The sequence below is a fragment of the Perissodus microlepis genome, chromosome 2 (assembly GCF_051167445.1).
Source record: "Perissodus microlepis isolate ML-2025 ecotype Zambia chromosome 2, ASM5116744v1, whole genome shotgun sequence".
Lineage (NCBI taxonomy): Eukaryota > Metazoa > Chordata > Actinopteri > Cichliformes > Cichlidae > Perissodus > Perissodus microlepis.
In genome coordinates this window covers 5,142,838-5,164,181 of record NC_140462.1, presented here as the reverse complement: position 1 = coordinate 5,164,181, position 21,344 = coordinate 5,142,838, and the positions used below count along the sequence as shown (strand labels likewise).

Below are 21,344 nucleotides of genomic sequence, written 5' to 3'. Positions count from 1 at the left end.
CTGGATTTCATGGTCACTTCACGGTTGCGTGCATGTCTCTTTTCTCCTTCATCTAACCACGCTTTCTTGCCTGTCAAGGAGACGCGGCTGTTTTGCAGGCTCACGCACGTTTTTCTATAGTTTTGCATTTATGCGTGTGTTTGTCTGTCTGCTGAGTCTATGTGGGTGTCTGCACATAAATATGCATGCACCTACGTGCTAGCGTACCATGGAGTTGTGGTATGTGAACAGTCAGAATGACAGTAAGTCATTGTACTTCTGATAAATGAGATGATCTGCCTCGTTGTGACGATCTGGGGGGTTGGACTGTTGTCGCTGGAGTAATTAACTAAGAAAAGTTTGCCTGTATGTGCTTCAGTGACCTTGAGGAAACACCTGGCTGGATGGGATGTGATTGATAATGTGTTCCAGATCTCAAGGTTGTTTCCCTTAGCTTCCTCCAGTCTATCCATCAGCCCGCTATTGTGTGTCTTCTCTTCTGCTTCTACTATTTTTTTCCATTAAAAAGTAAAATCACAAAATTAGAATTTCAGAAGAAAAAAAAAATCCAGTTTATGACATCACAACTCAGTGTGTAAGGCTCACGCCCAAAGCTTAGACTTTTGGATGACTAAAGGGAAATTTTCCACTTACGACAGATGAGTGTTCATATTTGCAGTTTAATCTGTACAGTGAAGCACAAACCTCCAAGGAAAGTAGGTGGTTCTGCATTTATCCCATCAAATCTTTTGAAAGAAGTAAATTTAATTTCAATAGGTGCAAGCCATACAAAGATAGATTAATATTAGCCACAACATACACTTTAGGATTTGACACTTTCTTTGTGTTAACACACAAAAACAGCTCCCATTAGTGTAATTCTGTTTTCTCAGCCGATTTGACATCCAAGTTTTCATCTGATGTAAATTGACCAACTTTTGCCTATATTTTTGGCTTAGTATATGCTGGTAGAACAGCTTTAATATGCCATTGCACAGGCTCAGAAACTCTACAGTACACCACAGATATTCCCTCATTTGACGTTTTTAACGATGGCAGCGGACAGAGCTGTCAGTCCGGAATCTACCATACTCGATCAAGTTTAGAGCTTTGCGACTGCAAAGGCCATGGCATATGATTCACATCCGTTTTATACTTTTCAAACCATTTAGTGACCCGTCATGCCCTATAGATGGTGGCATTGTCACCCTGGAAGAGACCACTCCCGTGAGGATAGAAATGTGAGGGGGTGGGATAAATCTGATCACACAGAGTACCGCTGTATTCGTTTGTGGTCACACGTCTGTCAAGTAGACCTAAACCATTCCAGCAGAATGCCCAGGAGCATACACAAGAGCTCTTCACTGTAAAGATCAATGGGGTCCTTTTCTGGTTTTGTTTTTTCCTTTAATTTGTCACCCACCTGTGCACACCCACAGCTCCACACGGAGACTCGTTTGGCCATTATTTCTTTAACCCCAGTCTGAATGTCCCCACATTTTCTAAGCCAGTATCGCTCTCTATTTCCTCGCCCTCCATTCAAGGTACAAACACATTAAGGTCGAATTCCTAATAGCCTGTGTGATGGATGCCCAAGCATAATGAGCTCTTTATGAGACTTAATACCTACTGTTAATCAATGGACATAGCAGGGCACTTTTCAATACTACCTTCTAAGCATTTTAAAATGAGCCCTCATTGAATAGATTGACTCACATTCTGTATACTTGTCTCTCCTTCTCCTCTCTCTTCTAATTCTTCCTCTGCTCCTGCATGTAATTAATTACATCACATATTCAAAAAAGAAATGATGCCTGTCCTTTAGAGATGCCCTTGTCTGCTCTCATATTGATAAAAACTATTAAGACTGAACAGTATTTTTGGTGCAAATGCAATGCAACGCTGTAATTCTGTGGGTGGATCGGACTTTTTTCAGCCTCAAGTAATGGAACCATGGGTTCATTACCATAAATATCCCATAGTAGCTATAGCTGGAGGAAGTGTGCCTGTCAATTACAGCTGGCTGTTTGGTTGTTGTCATATCGTTGTACTTTGATCCTTGGACTCCAGCGTAATGCATTCCTCAAGGCTGCAAAACTTGCATCAAGCTTTATTAGCGTCATTATTGTGTATCATAGACGCAGTGTCATAATACAAATGTTTAGTTGCCTTACAGGCTGTTTTACAGTTTATGTCAAGTTTAGGAGACTCTGTTGTCTCAGGTATCGCTGGACTGAATATGTGTGTTAGCGATGTTCTGTTTGCGTGTATCTGTGTTTGGGTGTGTTTGATTATCCCTCAAAGCCTCTAAGGGAGCCGGATTCATTCCCACTCTGATAATGAGGGAGAGACTAGCAATGCCCTCAAGTCATTTCTCCTCTTCTTCCATCCTTCCTGTTGCTTTTCTTTCTTTCTTTCTTGCCTTTTGCATCTTTTTTTTATTATTATTTCTTTTTAGTCTCGATAATGCACCTGCACTTGTCCACTTTCGTTGTGTGCATACCTCCGCCGGCATTGGTTTAGGATGACCGCATTTGAGTCCCTCTCTGTTCTAATAGATTTAAATGCCGTCTGACCATTTTTCATCAGCGCGGTCAAAGGCTGGCTGTCTCTGTGGACCACAGTGCTAACAGCTCTGTTTCGCCCTGCAAAGCGTAAGCGCAACAGGGATGCTCTGAAAAAAGGAAGGAAAGAAAATTAGAGGAGCCACCTTAGACTGAAGGAAAACATCTGCACCAAATAATTCTCTTTAGTGATGGATTGCACATTTTTTCATTCAGTTAATATTTAAGTTTAATAAAAAAGACTGGAAATTTATATTGTCTGATTCATCGCTTTCCTAAAGTGCAATAAACTATATATTTAAGGACTTGGGAGTTTTTAATAGCAGAGGTTGGCAGCATTCACTCCTGTGCAGTAATAAAGAAATTAGAGTGTATTTATAAAGGTAATATACAGTTTTACTAAATGTACCCACCTAAAGAACTAACAGGGAGCTTTGTGTATGTGAGCAAGGGCGAGCATGCACCAGGAAGATTATGTGATATGCCTCCATATGTTCAATGTACACCACGTGAACACGTGTTTTAGATGAAAACAAAACAAAATGTGAAATGCGAGCTTTGACTGTAGGATACATAATAATACATCTCAGTGAACAAAACCAGTTTATGTACATTAATAAAAGCAAAGCTTAGCTGTGCACAATTTCACTGGGATACCTGTGTATGGGAAATTACTAGTGCATGAAAGAGAAGGAAATTCCTTGGTGCGCAGCTCCACGAGCTGGCGGTGCTCCCTTGGTCTGGTTATGATGAGCCAGGCTCAGATGAGTTGTGGTTTCGTGTGTGTGTGTGTGCGCGCGTGCGTGTGTGTGTGTGAGAGAGGGTGCAGGTTGAAGAAAAAGCGGTTTGTTTTCCTTGCGGAGTTGAGAACTCGCCTTGTTGCTCTTGTTGCTTGCTCGGTAAAGTTTGCTGGAAGACTTTGTGTTGTGGCTGCTGTTACTAATTAAAAGAGAACCATCAAAGACATGAGAGGGGTCAGAGAGTAAAAGTAGAAAGGAAGAGAAACAATGGGGACTTGGGGGTTTTATTGCCCTGCTATCAAGTTACAGTTGCAGTAAGTGACTGGAGGAGCGGTGTGACTCTTTCCTTTTTAAGAGTTCACCTTAATCACACAAATTAACAACTTAATCTGTGGAAATCCTAATGGTACCTACAATAGCCTTACTTATCCTGCATCAATACTCTAATGTGTTTTATATTTGCCTGGCTACTCATGTCCACTCATGCTGTTTGCTCCTGTCTTACTTTGTCTGTATATTCTGCTGGGAGTGCAAGGCGAGAGTGAGTCACAGCAGTGCATCCATTAATTTTAGACCAACCTTTCTCTGTCTTTTCCCATCTCTCCATCTCTTCTTCTTCCTGTCTCTGTTTTCCAGGTGACTGAAGTGGAGACTGACATTAGGGAGGCCCTTAGGAGAGCCCTCCCTCTCCCGTCACTGCCTTCTCCTCCGTCTACTCTGTTTCTTCTTCTCGCTGCATTCAACCCCCCCACACAACATCAGCATGGATCTGAAGGACCGCAGAAATCGCTCACTAACCAGGGGCCGCTGCTCCAAAGACTCCCAGTATAACACCTCCTCCCTGGACGCCGATGAGTGTCGTGTGCCTACCCAGAAGTCCTACAGCTCGAGTGAAACGCTCAAGGCCTTCGACCATGAGCAGAGGCTGCACTACGGCGGGTGTGTGACGGACCTGGTTCACCATGAGGCTGATGAGTATTCTAGGCAAGGTCAGTTTGCCCTAAAATCCCCTGTACATATATATATTTATGCACCCACTCTATGCTGGACTCAAGACATTACTGAGAAAATCACGTTACCTTTATGACCTCAAAGGACATCTGTTTTGGGAAACACACTTATTTGCTTTTTGCTTATTTGCCCAAAGGTTAGAAATCCACCTAACGAGACCTAAGAGGCTTATTTATGTATTCAGATAAAAATAATGATATAAAAATAACATGCTGTTGGTTAAGAAGGTGTATTGAATTATGTCTTATTTTTGCACATTGCATATACACTGAGCAAATGCAACACAATAAACAGCTATAGCAGGGCTGTCAAACATAAGGCCCAGGACCAGAATCTGCATCACAAAGACTCCAATCAGGCCCACTGGTTTACAGCTTTTCCACTCCTCAATTGCCATTCATACTACACCAAAGTAATCAAGTAACAGATTAAATGACAGAAAAGTTCTTGTTTTTCTACTTTCTACTAAAATGGGGCATTGTCTGTGAATTTATTTAAAAATTATATTTTATTGCAGTTCTGGTAGTTCAGTAGGCGAGGAATGATGAACTAACAGAACTTTTTCTGTAATTTTACACATTTATAATGGTCACTGGTCCGGCCTACTTAACATCAAAGCCGTATGTAGCCCATGATGTAAAATGAGTTTGACATTTCTGTGATATAGCATCTCTTTGTTTTTCTTTGTACCTTCGTTGCCTTAAATATTTTAGGGCAATGAAGCAAAGGTTCAGATTCACTCAGCAAAAGAGCAATAACACATTTCCCAAAATGTCATATGATTTTTTGGAATAATAATTTGCATTATGCATAATTTACCTGCATAAAATACAGCTTTGTATTAAGCATAGAAGAGAGTTTGGGTTTTTTTTGCAGGCAATATGCATCCAGGGTAATAGGAGATGACGACTACTAATTGAGATTAAAAAGCTCAAAGCTCTTGGGGGTAACATTTCCCTGTCAAAATCTGAACAATTATTTCTGATGCCTGCGTAACTCCAGTATTGTTCTGTCCAGCACAGGTGGGTGAGCCTAGCGTAGTCATAGACTTCAAAAGCCTTTCCACTCCTTTTCTGTGATCCAGCATTGCGTAAAAAAAATTCTATCACATTGTGAACGGCCACGTTGTTGCATGTGAAAAAGGCTTCCAGCTGTACGCTACTTTTAGCCACTATGCGTTTCTTGCTTCTGTTAGAAAGCTGTTAATGTAATCAGATCCTGCACTTTGCGGAGGAGGACCAAAGCAGACCTTTAACACTGGCAAGGCTGTCATAATGAACTTCTGTATCCCCCGGTGAGCAAGCTAGCCGATAGGCCGATAGGTCATTTTTAAAGGGGTGGGTCAGCCTTCGTAGTCCATGTCTTTAAACTGTGTGTGTATGTGTATGTGTGGATTTGTGTGTGCGTGTGCACGTGTATTGCAGGGGGACATGAAACAGGCAGTATTGATCCTTGGCTAGTGAAAGGAGTCAGACTCAATGGGATTGATCTCTACTAAGCTCTGTTTTCTCTGCATGGACACAGACAGAGGAGGAAGCCAGCTCAGAGTAATACAACACTACAATGCCTACGATAGATAAAAAACAAAATCCCCCCCACCTCCGTCAAACAAATGCATAAATAAATGTGTATAGTATGTTGAAGAATCCTTGGTGGTTTTTTGCAAATAGAATATCGTCATTAAAGCTTTAAAGAAAAGGTGTAAAGCTACGGTAGCAGCTTCTAACTGCATGTGGTCTCAAGAAATTTGAGAAATGGATCAATCGGGCAGTAGTTTAAAGAAGAAAATGTGCAATGGCACACTCACAGGGGAGAAAGGTTTTGGAAGAAAGGAATACAACAGAAGAACATACTTCTTCTGAGGCAAAGGTAACAGCAGAAAATGGAGGATTGATTGGCAGAATGGATGAAAGACTGGAAGCAGTGGTGTGTGTAGATTCGGACACACTCCAATGCTACACTGAGCTGACCTCACACCAGGCAATAGCTGGTCGATACCAAAGTCCTCTCAGCCTATCGGCTCCCTCGAAAGCCCAGAGCCGCAGATGCATCGTGGGAAGTGTGGCCACAGGAGACCAACAGTGTTGCAGCACCATATGGACTGTGACACTACGGGAGGAGGCATGGTGCTGGAAGGATGGAGAAAGAGAAGGAGTTGAGTGTGAGAAAGATAGAGCGAAAGAAGCAGCAGACAGAGTTTCCATGATCCTCCAACTAGATATTTTTATAACTAGCATGTGAGATAACGAGGGATGGAAACAATGTGTTCATATTTTGTCATTATCGAGTACTTTAGCGGTAAGATAGAAAGAAGCGAGATACATTATTTTCCTTACAGATAGTAGCTGGTAGACGGATTTCAGAATATTGAAATTTTGTTCTATTGATTTTCTAAAAAGAAAAAAAACTAAATAAACCCAAAGAGGAACAGTTTGATATCTGAAACTGATTTGTAGTATTATTGATTAATAGCTGATAAAACCACACGAAAAATACGATCAGCTGTGATCAAGCAGGTAAGCCATCCTGGCATTTTTCTGTTTTGTGTTGTCAAGACGTTCTGAGGTCATCTAAAGATTTTCTCACATTTTTATTTTTTCTTTAATGGTTCTGTGTAACACAAACCAATTTGCAGTTCTGTGGTGTGCTAATGCATATTGACTCACCCTTACAGCTGTCATTAGAGTCATGTGTGAGAAAGCAAAGCTTTAGTCCAGCATAGGTGGGAATAGAGCACCCACTGAGCTCAGATGTGCATGTGATATGATTTAAGTTTTTTGAATATATACCAGTAGTTTAAAGGTAAATGAAGACTCAGTTTATATTGTCTTGTAGAATAACTAATAATCAAATAATGGTTTTTACTGTCTTGTTCCTTTACATGTAAATGAATACATGGAAATACTGTATATATGGAAAAAACAGAGTTTGCACAATTATAAGAAGCTTTAAAGTCAATATTTGGTATAACCACCTTTATTCTTCAACATAGCCTGAACTCTCTCAGGCAAGATTTCTTGTAGTTTTTGTAAGACGTATTCATGAATGGATTTGGATTTTAGCTGCCTTTTGTTCCAATCCCTCTCATGATGATCCCTTACTGCTTCAATAATATTGATAATGTTCAATAATGAGGTCTGGGGTCTGGGGAGGTCAGTCCATGACTGTTAGTGTTCCACTGGGTGTTTTTCTAGTCAGACATGCTTATACTCCATTGGCAGTGTGTTTGGGATCTTGGCCATGCTGAAAAATAAAGCCATCACCAATCAGAGGCTTTCCAGATGCTACTGCATGGTGGATCAATATCTGATGGTACTTTTCTGCTTTTGTAATTTTATCAGTTTTGACAAGATCCTGAACACTTGAGGCTTGAATGCAGCCTCAAACCATAATGGAGCTCCTGACCTGCTCTGTATACACTGAGAATAATTTGAAGCATAAATTTCTCATTCAGATGCATCATTCCATAAGACCTGGTGTCACTGGTTTTCAGTTCTCGTGTAATTTAGCATACCTCTGCCTTTATAATAGCGGAGTCATCTTAGGCCAAGCATTAGATGGATCAGATGAAGATTGGATGGTTCTCTTGGGTCCTGCATCAGATCTTTGCACAATTTCTCTGTACTTCAGATACAGCTCATCCACTGTAGACAGTGTTTTAGGCCTGACACTTCTCTGCTTGTCAAGTGTCTTTAAGCACACACTGTACACCATGCCAAGATTTCAGCTAATTAAAAATGTTATTATATGTTTTCAAAAATTTGTTATATTAGTTCAATATAACAATTTTTTCATCATTTCAGATGAAAAGGTACAAGAACTGGACTGCAAATGAGTGAAAAGCAGCCAGTGTCCAAATAAAAAAATTCAAAAAACTTGAAAGACTTTCAGGAGCAGTTCATGACTTTTGCTCAGCGCTGTAAATTAAACTAAAAGCATCATCTGATTTTGGAAGCATATTTGCAGTGTGCTTTGGAATTCAGCAACGATGAGATTTTTCTCTGGATTTTGTAGTATTAATTTTTTTAAAGGTAGTATAATATACATCTGCATACATATCAAATGAAAAATTTATCACAAAAGCTCATCTTCTTTCTGCATTTCACATTAATGTTTGAACTATACAGCATGTTGCGTTGTGTTCACTGACTGCAGTTTCCTATAATTAAAGAAATAACTCAACGATATTGAGAGATTATCGCCCCATGTGACTTGCAAGGTATCATTCATTTGAAATAGCAACAGAACAAAATGACCTCTGCCTTGCTAAGAGGTAATCAGTCAGCTAACGTTCATTCATGGCCGGCTGAATGAAGCATTTAGGAATTTGGTCTGTTTATGTGGTTGAAAGATGAATTGTGCAATATGTTCCTGCATGTGGCTGAAATCCTTGATTTTTTTCTGGGTTTTTTTGATCCTATGTCAGTCCAAACATACTGCAGATTTGTGCAGCCCTTTTTCATTTCAGTTTATTTCTAGTGTTTGAAAACTAGCTGTCTGAAATGGCTCTTTGGAGATCCTGATAAAGTGGGCTCAGTTGTGTCTTCCAACAGACCCCCCACTTTCATTGGATATCAACTCCACTGTTTCCCCATTACACACTTATTACCTAGTCTGCTTGGATAAGCACAGCCAAATAACACAGTCTTTTTCTCAACATAACATGCAGCAGCCTGGAAAGCTCATTACAAGTGTTCACTATTTAACACCACAAAGCCATGCATTTGAAAACACGAGTGATCCCAATAAGGCGCAAATCTGACTCCCATAAAAGCCGAATACGAGAGACGCATTGGTTGGATTTATTTTATACATAAAACTGTGACAAGTTTCATTTCCCTGTCTTGTTTTTTTCAGCTGGTTTGTTAGCAGTTTGAATCGCTTCCAAATTGAACCCACGACAGATATAAAAATATGACAAAAGTGTAAAACATCACTCTGAGCGATGTGCGGAGGCACACTTCCCCATACTCTCCTACTGCACTTTCTCTTTGTTGTATTCACCTCACTGTCTCTCTGATCTTTCAACTCATAGTACATCTCTTTGTCTCTCTCCAAGTCCTTTCCGCGGCTCCTATTTAGCGCATCCCAGGGGTGTGTCATCCCTGCAGGTCCACCTCGAGACAGCAGGCATTATCACAGCCACTGCAGTCTCTAGAAGCTGTGGCCTTTCCTTTCAGATGGATCTAAATGGGCCCTTCTACATTCTCCTCTGCTGTTTTACCCCCAGGGCTTGAAATCAGTGTCACAGAGAGAATCCACCAACCACCTATCTACCTCACTGCCTGGACAACACTCAACATCATCTACTGTCCCTTCTCAATTGTGTATCTGTTGCTCTCTCTTTCTGTCTCTCACTTTTTTTCTCGCTTTCTTTGATGTCCTTCTTTGCTTTTCTGTCACACCTTTCATGTCTGCTCTTTCACTCACATTCGCTTTCTCCCCATTTCTTTCACCCTTGCTGGCCCTGTATTGTTGCTTTAGTGGTCATATCACACCTTTGTGTTATGTTCAGGCCCCCTCTATGGATTTGAGACCAAGCTCATGGGGTGTGACTTCATTTTAGACTGCACACAGGCTTTGCCAGCTATCTGGGTTCTATAGGTCTGGCCTCTCGTTTTCAGAGATATGGTCAAATGTGCACGGGTGTGCCTATATTACCAGAATGAGGCCACTGAAATCTGAAGAGCTGCACTATATATCCTGTGTGGCCATTTTTCCCTCATTTTGCATTCCCTTTTCTCCATTGACTTTGATTTGACAAATCACTACAGTGGCCAAGGAATGCCTTGTCCAAAAACTCTGGCCAAACTCTGCCACTCGTATCCTGGCACGATTACCTCCGCTGTCTGTATTCAAGACCGAATGGCAAGGAAAACCCACTGTGAGGTGGCTGGGAAGAAGCTTTATGCTAGAGAGGCTTCTTTTGTTTTCTCTGTCCTCTCCATTCTTTGGGGAGACTTCCAAATATCTGTGAGAAAAGCAGCAGCAGCAACCTCTCATAATATGTCCTCTTCAGCAGGATTCAGGGACTCACCCTAACCCTCTGGAGAGAACAGCCTTCTGTGTGACTGTGTTTGTAGAATCCTCCATGAAAAGATCAAAGGAACCTGTGTAAAGTCTTATGTGATGAAAGTGTGACTATTTCAAATCGCTCCTCGGCTTAGGTGTGTGTTTACTCGGCCACACAAACATCCCCTAAAGGCCTCTTTCCATTCAGAGTGAGCTGTCCACCGATTTTAGCAGTGTCAAACTCATGATGGGCATTGCTGTTGGAACTCAGCCCCCAACGATTTGTTGCAGATCCACATTTGGACCCAAATTATATATTTTTTTCATTTTCCTACTTGCCATGTTCAGGCCCTAAATACTAATTCAACTTTAAGAAGTTCCCTCTACAGTGACAAACTAGTTTATAGCACCCTCAGTGGCTTGTGAACATGTTTAGCTACACAGTAGTAGCATTTCCCTTTCAGATAAACATCCCGTGGGTACACGGTTGAAGAAGCAATATATTTGTCTCTTCCATCTGATGTGTGATTACAAGTAGAGGTGCCTCTAGTCCTTAAAGCAAGGCTTCCAACAACTTTCAACTGTGATCCCCAGTAGGAAGCCAGTCAGTGTTCTCATTTATGATGCTTTACTCCTTTGTCTTCTTCTGTGGTGATTCAGTGGTGATTTGAATCAGGGTAGCAGATTGTACCTACCACATATTCCTTACTTAGTGGTGCTTATCACTTGCAGCAGTCGGTGACACCATGCCTCTCAGAAGGAATGCACATTTGTTTGTGGTCCCTTCATGGACCAATAGCATAGCTGTTCTGCACCGGGGACACAGAAGAGTAAAAAAATAGTGTAAACAAGTACGAATTTCCACAAAATTAAAGTAAAGCAAAATAGAGAATGCAAGTTTTGTATTCTTCTTTGTGTATATTCATGCACACATGCTTGTCTGTGTGTTCGTGCATTCCACCGAGTTACTGTCAACCTGTACTGCTGATGATCAAAGAGAGAACAAAGCAGCTGCATGCTATTAAAAATAAATGGCGGTGAGATTAAATACAATCCCTCCCCTCTTCTTCCGATCCCTCTTTATCTTTGTCTTCTCCCTGGCATTCTGTGCCTCTGCCAGCTGCTGACACTCAAAAGCATCCCGTAGCTGCAGCAATAGAGCAGCAGAGTTGCTGAAGAATATCCTGGGGCCGACTCCACTCCACTCCTCCGATCCTCAATGCGCCCCACTCACCCCATCCCCACATTCGCTCTTTTAGACAGGAAACTGCTCATCTGGGTTTGTATATGTGGCCCCTAAACATGCAAGGATGTCTTTAAAGGGGTTTACAACTCAAAGTAGCATCTGGTCCAGCATTTGGCACACAGACTTGCGTATATATTAAAGGGATCTGGTTTAAACACTTAATTTAGTTATTTTCCCCGCATTACGAATTTGTGCACATAAACCGTGTTTGTGAAAGATTGAAAGGGATTATGAGTTGTTTTGGGACTAAGTGTGGGCCTGTCAGAACCCGATGTGCCCTTGGAATTCACTCTTCGACATCATCTACACAAAACCAAAATGCACCTCGGCTTAGTTTTGTCAAATCCTCCCCCGTGCTATAAAAGTAAAAGTGCTTCGCTATTAGGAATGATGTTCACACAGGTGCATGCACAGCACATGAAAACACAGGGTAACAAATGAGACAAATAACAGGGAGAGGCTGGGGAAATGCATGCTGATTGTGGCAGCTATTTAGCACCGGCGCAGGGTTTTATTCGCAGACACACGGGCACACACAAATATTGGGTAACAAACAACACTATTAATTGACAGAGTCCAGGGAAATGCATGCTGACATTTGCAATTTTCTTAGAATAAAAATCATTTATCAGACAATTTTGTGTGGGTTTTGTGAGAGTTGAGTTAATCTATGTTTACTATGTAATGACCCTCTTTGACTCTGCTTTGGCAGCTTTTGATAAATGAGGCAGATTGTAAATGTCACTGTTATCAAGTGTTTTTTTCTCGCTCGCTCTCAGTGGAGTCAGTTGCTTCCTAGGCTGTAATTAAACACGTTCCCCCGCGACAGAATTTAAATGTGTTTTGCGTGCAAAGATATAGGCCACATTTCTTACATTATACATGTCCATATATGTTTTGACGTTCCCCCTGCCCTTGCCCAAGTAACAGAAAGGTGGGTGAGGGGGGCTGTGCAAAGATTGGGTTTGCAGCTGATTTTGCAGCATGTAGAGGTAGGCTTCCATATGTCATGGGATTACAATGCATAAAAATCTTAGGAATTATAAGTTTCAGAAAATAAGCCTAAGTAACAACAGATGAACAGGTGGAATCCTATCATGGTATCACACTGGCTCAAGATTAATGGATCAGTTCTTAAATCGTGCTTTTGTACTCTACTTGAGCACTCGAAGGACTTACATCAACATGTCTCAGTCAACCATTCACACACACATTCTTGATTTAAGCGCTTTCTATCATCATAACATTCATATTTGAATGAATGTATCGAGAGCAACTAGGGGTTCAGTATCTTGCCCAAGGCATGCAGACTGGACCGGCCAGGAATTGAACGACCAGCCTTCTGATAGAGATAATAGATGAACTGCTATACCTCCTGAGCCCCCAGCAATCTATTTAAACCCAGACTCGTCCATTGGATTCCCAGATGGAGAAGCATGATTTGTTGCTCCAGAGAATACATCTTCACGGCTCTAGAGTCCAACGGCGGCATGCTTTACACCACGGCATCCAAGGCTTTTCATTGTGCTTGGATTTAGGTGCTCTGTCATGGAAACCCATTCCATAAAGCTCTCTACGCGCTGTTCTTGAGCTAATCTGAAGGCCACATGAAATTTGGACATCTGTAGCGACTGACTCTGCCGGAAGTTGGTGACCTCTGTGCAGTGTGTGCCTTGGCATCTGCTGACCCCGCTATGTGTTTTTCTGTGGCCTGCCACTTTGTGGCTGAGTTAGTGTCTTTTCCAGTTGCTTCCGCTTTGTTATAATAACATGAACAGTTGACTGTGGAATATTCAGTAGAGAGAAAATTTCACAACTGGACTTTTTGCATAGGTGGCATCCAATCACAGTACCACAGAAGAATTCACCAAGCTGCTGAGAGGGACCCATTCTTTCACAAATGTTTGTAAAAGCAGTCTGCATGTCTATGTGCTTGATTTTATAGTGATTGAAACACAGAAATTCAATGATTTGGATGGGTGAAGGAATACTTCTGGAACTACAGTGTATGTTGAGCGTAAAGTCAGAGTTTTCAGTGTCATGAAGCATGGCTATGTAGTTCTCAGTCATCCACTGTGGCATGAAGGTGTCTCTTTTTAACCTGACCATGTTAACTTATGCTGAACCCATAATTAGTCTAGAGAAGGTAATATTCAGAGTATGATCTTAAAATCAGCTTGAAGTGCCACATTTTAAACTGATTCCAGTAAGCGTGATATAGATCATCTGCTGAAAGGGCACAATTCATATATGCAATTTGTTAAGCCACGCCTTGGTAACTCGACCGAATAAAGCCCAGCTGTAAAGTTACAACAGCGCAAACTGTGCTTCACATTGTCGCTGGAATTTGCATGTGTTCATTTAGTGATGTAGAAAATGTATAAAGGTCTTTATGCCTGGCCCTATTCTACTGCTAAGTCTCTTTTACACTGCTGAAATCAAAGCTACTAGAACACAGTTTAGAAAATTGATCGACTTGATGATTGACTTATATTTGCAGGCTATTTATCCCCTGTTTAATCAATACAATTCATTTCACTTTCATCTGGTAACAAACTGAAGCGATTTCCGCGTCTCCTTTATTAGACGACAGAGTAACTAATAAAGTACCCGAAGGTACCGAGTACCCTTTCGTGTTAACTGATCACATTTAAAGTTACAGAGTTCTAATGTCCAGCTGTCACATTAGAAACACTGAGCATGAAAATAAAAAAATTAATATTATTTAATATATTTATTTTCAGCACTACTCAAAAATTCACAACAACACAGTTACTCTTTTCTTCTTCTTTCTTCTTCTCTCTTTCCTATTCTCATAGCAACAGTGTTAAAGCTACATGTTACTCTTATTTTTTATAATCTCTCTCACCTCAATTATGGCTGTGATTGGAGCAGGCAATGCTTAATTGATCTACTCTGTGCAGAAGAAAAGTCAAATGACACGTCAAACACCTCCTTTTTATGTGAGCACACACAGAGCGTTAAGTACAAAGACTGTGTTAACAAAGAAAGTTGCTAACCACCTTTGTGAAACTTGTTATCTCTGACTGCGGTTTTGTCAAGCCAGCTAACACAAACAAATCCTGCTTAGGTTGCTTTGTACTATGCCCCCCTGGTTTCCTTGTATATTGGAACAATAGATGAGGCAAAAAATTCCACAATCTTTTGTGGTCTTTCTTTTGATTATTTTGTATATGATGATATATTGCTCCTGATGTGAGAATCTCAGTGGAAGCATTCTTTTTTGGTTTGTTTTTCCCCCATGATCACATGAATAATATCCTTTGTTTGCTTGCCCTGGGCTGCCCGAGGTGAAACCAAGGTTTAAAACATTACACAGCTGGTGCAGAGTAAAGAAATGTAGGATTTCAACCTTGATTTGGCCCATGGAACACATTTTGCCACCTCGCCGTTCTAGGCAACCGAGATGACAAATGTATAAATAAAGCAAAAATCTTCCTGTTCCGATCAAGGTTTGCCTTGGAAATTCTCTGACCTGCTAAAAAGTCATCTTTTTTTTTTAACTTAAACCCTGTAAATCTATTTTTCAGGTGAAGGTACCACAGAATAAAGCAGACTTGTTGTTGCTGTGGTTACCTGCAGTTAAATATACCCTTGACTGAGAGATGAATTTTTGTCTGCTCTGTGGACCTGGATCCTACGACCGGCAGCTCAGTGCAGTAATTGGCATTTTTTCATATTTGGAGCAGGTTTTACCATTTTTTCTTCCACATTTTAAAGGCTGCACATCTGTTGTGAAAATGATGAAGCAGTTTATATATACATAAGCAGAGAAGAGAGAGAACAAGAGAGACAGACCGTGGTACTTTATTTATCCCATATTTGGGAAATTCTTTTGAATCTTTGAACACTACAGATGCTGTTTTGTACCACGTACCAGAGCTCTGCGACAAACAGTACAGCATGTCTCCTTTTGTATTTACAATAGTAAAAGAAAAAATTATAAATCATATCTGTTTGATTTAAAATTTAGTTCTCCAGTGATGACAACAATCCTGCAAATCTTGTTCTTGATTTTTTAAAAACAAATGTGACACTTAAAGAGAAGCTCTAACGGCGTCATTCATAATTTCTTTTAGTAAATTTAAATTTTAGATAGCAGATTTATATTTATAAACAGTTATGACTGATTTGGTAATTTTGAACACACACAAAAAAAAACGTGGTAACATTAAAAAAACACCCCCAAAGTAGTGCTTGTCAGCCGCGCATTTCGACAGGTGCCTTGGGCTTCATGTGTCACGTTGGGCTGTTCAGTTAATCAAACTTTAATTTTAATTACAATTTTGGTCTCCAGTGATTATTAAAACAAGGTAATCATGATTAAAAAAAACTATTATTCTGACACATTTTATGACGATGGTCTTGTTTTTCTCTTTCCAGATTCACTCCCTGCCAGGCTGTGGCATGTTTAGTTTAATCCACTTTTATTTGTTTTTTCAATGACATTAGAAATCAAAAAGTACAAACAAATCTACTTTTTCAAGGACACATATTTTAAGTAACCTACAATCTGTCATTTTGTTAAATAATTGTGTTCACAATATTGGGTAATAATAACGATTAAAATTATTCCCGCATTTACTTTTACGCTTTAATAAAAGTCAGTTTAATCCCAATGCCAAAGACATATGCCAGTGTCATAACCAAGGATAAGCCGTGTCTCCCAGTCTAGTCAGTTTTGGCCCCTTGCTTATGGATGAGAAATACCTCACTGCTTAGAGCAACACTTCTCAGTGACAAGACCTCTTCTCAAGTGCATGGTGCTGTGTCATGTCTCGTCATGTCCTGTCCAACCCGGACTGCTGTCCTCTGGGCAGAAGTAGAATGAGATCAAGAATGGATGACATTTGTTACACCTATTTTGGTCTCTTCATTAGAAGGTGCAAGGCCCCTGTGGCTCAGGCGGGAACTGAAAGTACGGGTGTCATCTGGGAGGTGTGGGAAGTGTTCGACCATAGCAGTCTGATTTGTGCGTATCTGTTAGGTCGTTATTGCACTGCTAATGGTGGCGTTAATGACATGTCACACGCTATGGGATGTATATGTGTGTAATTGAGAGTGTGCGCTGCCATCGTGTCATGACATGTCAGTCGCATAAAGGTAATGCCACAACAGCTTGGTTGCTGGCCGCTGACTCACAATAAATAGCAAGAATTCGAAGAACACTTCACTCAGTGTTTTTAACTTGAGTGAAGTGTAGCTTGTAAATGGAAAAACAGAGCAAGGAAAGGAAGAAAGCGAGATTTAAAAAGAAATATGATCATTTGTATGGGAGAAAGAAACGGAAAGACACCGAGCGAGACAACTAAGTTAGATACCAAACAGGGACACAAGGTACACAAGAATGGTAATCAGTATAATCAAAATCCAATTCCAATAAGAGTAGGTTTAAGTGGATGAAATTGAACTAACAAGAGAGAAATAAACAAAGCAAATAGATTAGTGTGTGTGTGTGTGTGTAGGTGAGTGTAGACATCTGTATCGAGGATTGCAATAGGACAAAGCTTTAGGAACTAGAATGTTCTCAACACTTTGCTCTAATAAAGCAAAGGGCAGTAGACGATCAAGGGCTGCTATGGTCAGGGTTAGGCTTCACTTTATGGTTTTAGTTAAAAAACAGTGTGTTAATTAAACTACTACACTACCGCGTAGCAATTAGTGAGCGCTGGCATTATTCTTGCAAGAATGAACCGGTTCATGTATGGTAACTGTCAATGTTAAAGGACACTTAGATGAAGTATTGGTTAGGAAAAAAAGTTTTCTGTCTACGAATTTGTTAACATTTCCTGCCTGCCTTGCTGCTCTGTGTACTTATTACTTTCCTGTTGTGATAATTACTACTGCTAAGGTACACTATGCCGCTTGAATGCAAACATGTGTCATTTTTGGCCACTTAGAAATACTGACGGTGTCCCTTTGTTTATTCTCTACTGGGGTATAGCGACTGAGAACTCTGGGAGACTAGATCCCAAAATACTAAATGCTGGTTGGACGGTATGTTTCTGTGTTTTGTGGACAACGTGGAACACATCAAAGTTCAGAGGTGTATTGAAACGTTGATAGTGTACTTTGCTAGGAAACAAAATAGAATGCTAGGAAAATGGATTTTTTATATTCATAGATTGTGCGTGTGTATTTGTTTTGTTTTGTTTTTTTGACAGGCTGCTAGTAACAAAGATACAATATAAAATTGTTGTCTGTTATGTGCAGACATAACACTAACTCATACCTTAAGTCAGGTGCTGTTTCTATGCTTGAATCATCCACAGGTCAGTGTTAAGTGGCTTAACAAACAAAAAGACATTAATATCTACTTTTAACCACTATGCAGTTGTTGTTTTTTTAAACTCTACAATAAGCCTTCAAATTCCTGAAAATGACTTTATTGACTTTATTGCCTTTATTTTTTTGTTTTTTTTGTTTTGTTTTTTATTCAGCCAAACAGAGTCTTGTAGATTTATTTGGATTTACCTTCACATCATTATCATTTGGTTGAAACACTGCATGTTATAAGCTGCAGATTTACTTGTTACTTTGCTCAGCAGTAAGTTTAGCTCCCTTTACCCGAGGTACAGTACATAATCACTTGGAGTATTCATGCGCCACACGCTGTGCCTCAGAAAAATAAGTGACATGGGGGAAATAGCAAGCATCTTGCTGAAACTTACAGCAATACAATAGTGTGAGTGGGTATGGCATTGGCAGTGATCCATTAAACCAAATGTACTTCCCTTGATAAAACTCATTATGTGTGTGTGTGCGTGGGGGAGCGAAAGTGTGCAATGCACAGTGTATGTGTGTAAGTGTGACTGTTTGTGAGTAGACAGCTTTGTGGGATAGAGGGCCTATCATTAAAAAATCATTTGTGCTTGTTAGTGGTTTGACAGGCAAAGTATAGGCAGCAGGACTCTGCATTATGCTGGTTGACTTTCCTCCACCCCACCGTGTAATTCTGTAAAGGATGTAAAGCAGGCAGAACTTGTGGGTTTCATTGCCTGCAATTATGCTGCTTTTTTTCAGATTGAATAGTTTACAGTCCGGGCCACCCTCGGACATGCCATTTTCAGCATTCAAGGGAGTGCGAGTTCAGAACAAGTTCTGATTTGCCCTGAAGTGCCGAAGTAGTGAACTGACTTGCTCCTCAGTGGAGGCTGCATCAAAATCAAGAAGCAAATGACACTGTGCACGGTAGGTTCTCCAACAATCTCCTGACATACGTAAAATTACTGTTAATAACAGTAAAAGCCTTATTTTCTTTGGCACAGCTAAGAAATGCAGAAATTTGTGGCTAATAGCAGCCAAAATGTGTCATTTCTTAATATTTTCCATTTTCATTTGCATCCAATTCGGAATTCATCTGCGCTGCACTTTAGTATGCCTGAAGAAAATGAACTTCTCCTTTGTGTTTTCTTTTATCTGAATTTTGAAGCAATAAAAAATACATCTATATTACTTCTTAATAAATGCTTTAGTGATGACATTTTTCAACAGATCCAAGAGAAAGGAAAAGGACAGGAGAGTCAGGGAAGCAGCAGAAATGACCAAGTAGAAAATAAAAGGCAGCTTGCAGTTAAGGGTCATGCTTCCCAGATCAAAAAATTCCCAGAATTCGATTTATCTTTATTATCTTATAACCTGTCTCCACTGAGTGCATAATTAATCTGTGCAATTAGACAAGACATAAGAGCATGCAAACAGATGCAGAGGAATTTAGTAGGGGTTTAAGGATCCTGAAGCAGACCAACACGGTCCTCACCTCTTCTGTTTTCGCATATAGCTACAGGACCCTATCCTCCCACAGACTCTACCTGCTGCTACCTGACCTTACTGAGCTCTCATTATATTACTAATAGAGGCACAATAGTAACCTGAAGGAAGATTGTAAAACTGAAACACTTCAGTGCATAAACACCGACACAATGGGAGGATTATGTGACAGAGAAACTCTAGCATGGAAACTACTAGTAACAGGTATGCAAACGGAGATTTCACTGAGTGAGATTTTCCCTTAAGCACACCTTTCAAAAGATTAAAATAAACCTTTCTGTTGCTGTAAATAGTTTGTGTGAATATAGGTTGTAAATAGTAGCAGAGAAAAGTGTGCATGTAATGGTATGCTAATTAGCCATGCACTGGTGTTGCTTATGTTAATTAGCCAAGTGAAGCCAATTCAGGCCTTGTTAAAATATGCTAGCTCTGTCAGAGCTGTAAGACTTAAGTTTTATTGCCTGAAGATTCTTTAAAAAAAAAAAAAAATCATAATATTATTATTTTTTAAATATCCTAATTAAGTGAAAATACTTTTGATTTAACTATTTTTTTTTTAATATCAATATAGTCCAGAGACAGTTCCTTAAAGTTTGAGTGAGAAAGCTGGTGATTGAATTAACATTGTGTCAAAGCAATGAAAAGTGATCCACAGTTTCATTTGCACAGACTGCCGCTGTGCTACACTGTGTGTGAAGATGGGGGTGGGGTGGGGGGGTGCGCTTCCTTTTAAGCTGATAAGGGAAAAAATAGGGAGTGAAACAGAGAGTGAGGCAAGCTGATGACGAAAAAGGGGATCATAAGATGCGGTAGTGAAGACTGATGAAATCCTTGGTCATGGTAAACACTCTTTGCAGGGAGAGAGATGAAAAGAGGAAAAGATGGAGGTAGAGCAGACCGACAGAGCAGTGAACAAAACGGCAATAAAGTGGATTTAATGAAAGCACCTCAGCAGAGAGACAAAGAGCAGAGGGAAGGAGGTTGGCCTTAATGGGAATGCATGTTAAGAAAAGGGTCAAAGTTCAAGGTCACTTTTTCTGTCTGAAGTAAGAATGGACTATATGAGACTATTTTCCCAATACTATTATGCTTATATGGTTATTTTTTAAAAACCTACATCGGTGGTGGAAAATGAATAAACAGCTTCTCAAATCACTGTTTCCATGGTGATGAGGTGAAGTCATGTGTAAAATGAAGTGAGTATTGCATGGTTGTTTACGTCAAAAATGGGATTGCTAATGATCAGTATCTGTCTGCTGATTTTGATAAATATCTGAATGACTTCTGTGTTCTCAAAATGCTTTTCTAGCTATAAATATAACTTTTAGGTAGATTTTCAGTATGATGCCCAAGCCAGTTTGTGGCAAAATATCACGGAGCGGAGGTGAGGGTTGTGGATATTCTGTGTAGCACACCTGATTTTTAATCACGGATCAGTCTTTCTGATCATTAGATATTAGAAGCCAGGACTAAGACACAGATGCTGAGATAAAGTTCGCGACCAGAGAACTAGTTCAGTTCATTTTTATTCAGTGCATTACAATAAAAAAGACTTGAGCCACCCCTTTTTTCTTTTAATTTTGCTTCCAAGGAGCCAGACTTTCTTGTACTTTTTTAAAGGTGCTCTAAACTAATTGTTCTCCGGCCTTTTCTAAGTTTTTTATAGGTTTTCTATGGACATTTGCTGATTTTTCACACATTTTCAGTGTCCTTATACCAATTTTCAGGGGATTGGTTTTTCTGTTAAGTCACTTAACACTGACATAACACTGACCTTTTTCTGCTTGAATGATTAAAACATAAAAAAAGCACGTAACTCATGGTAGGAACAACTGTTGTGTCTACATGTGAAAGACAAGCTAGCAAAGAACCAGCTTTAAATCCTCTTAGCTAGCAGACGCCAAAGGACATCATTTGTTCCCAGTTCTTGTTGAATCTACAAAAAATGTCAACAACAGGCTGCCAACATCTTTAGAAGACTTTCGAATGTCCTTCGAGAAG

General features: G+C 40.1%; 1 protein-coding gene across 11 annotated transcripts in view; it reads left to right on the top strand.

Annotated features, from left to right (window-relative positions):
- The window catches only part of tenm2a (teneurin transmembrane protein 2a), a 209,646-nt gene that overhangs the window by 49,333 nt on the left and 138,969 nt on the right, over window positions 1–21,344 (top strand). For all 11 annotated transcript variants that reach the window (XM_084941579.1, XM_084941570.1, XM_084941564.1 and 8 more), the window contains exon 2: window positions 3,920–4,272. In XM_084941579.1, coding sequence (XP_084797705.1) covers window positions 4,047–4,272 — 226 coding nt within the window. In that variant the 5' untranslated portion in view covers window positions 3,920–4,046. The remainder of the gene's footprint in view (window positions 1–3,919; window positions 4,273–21,344) is intronic.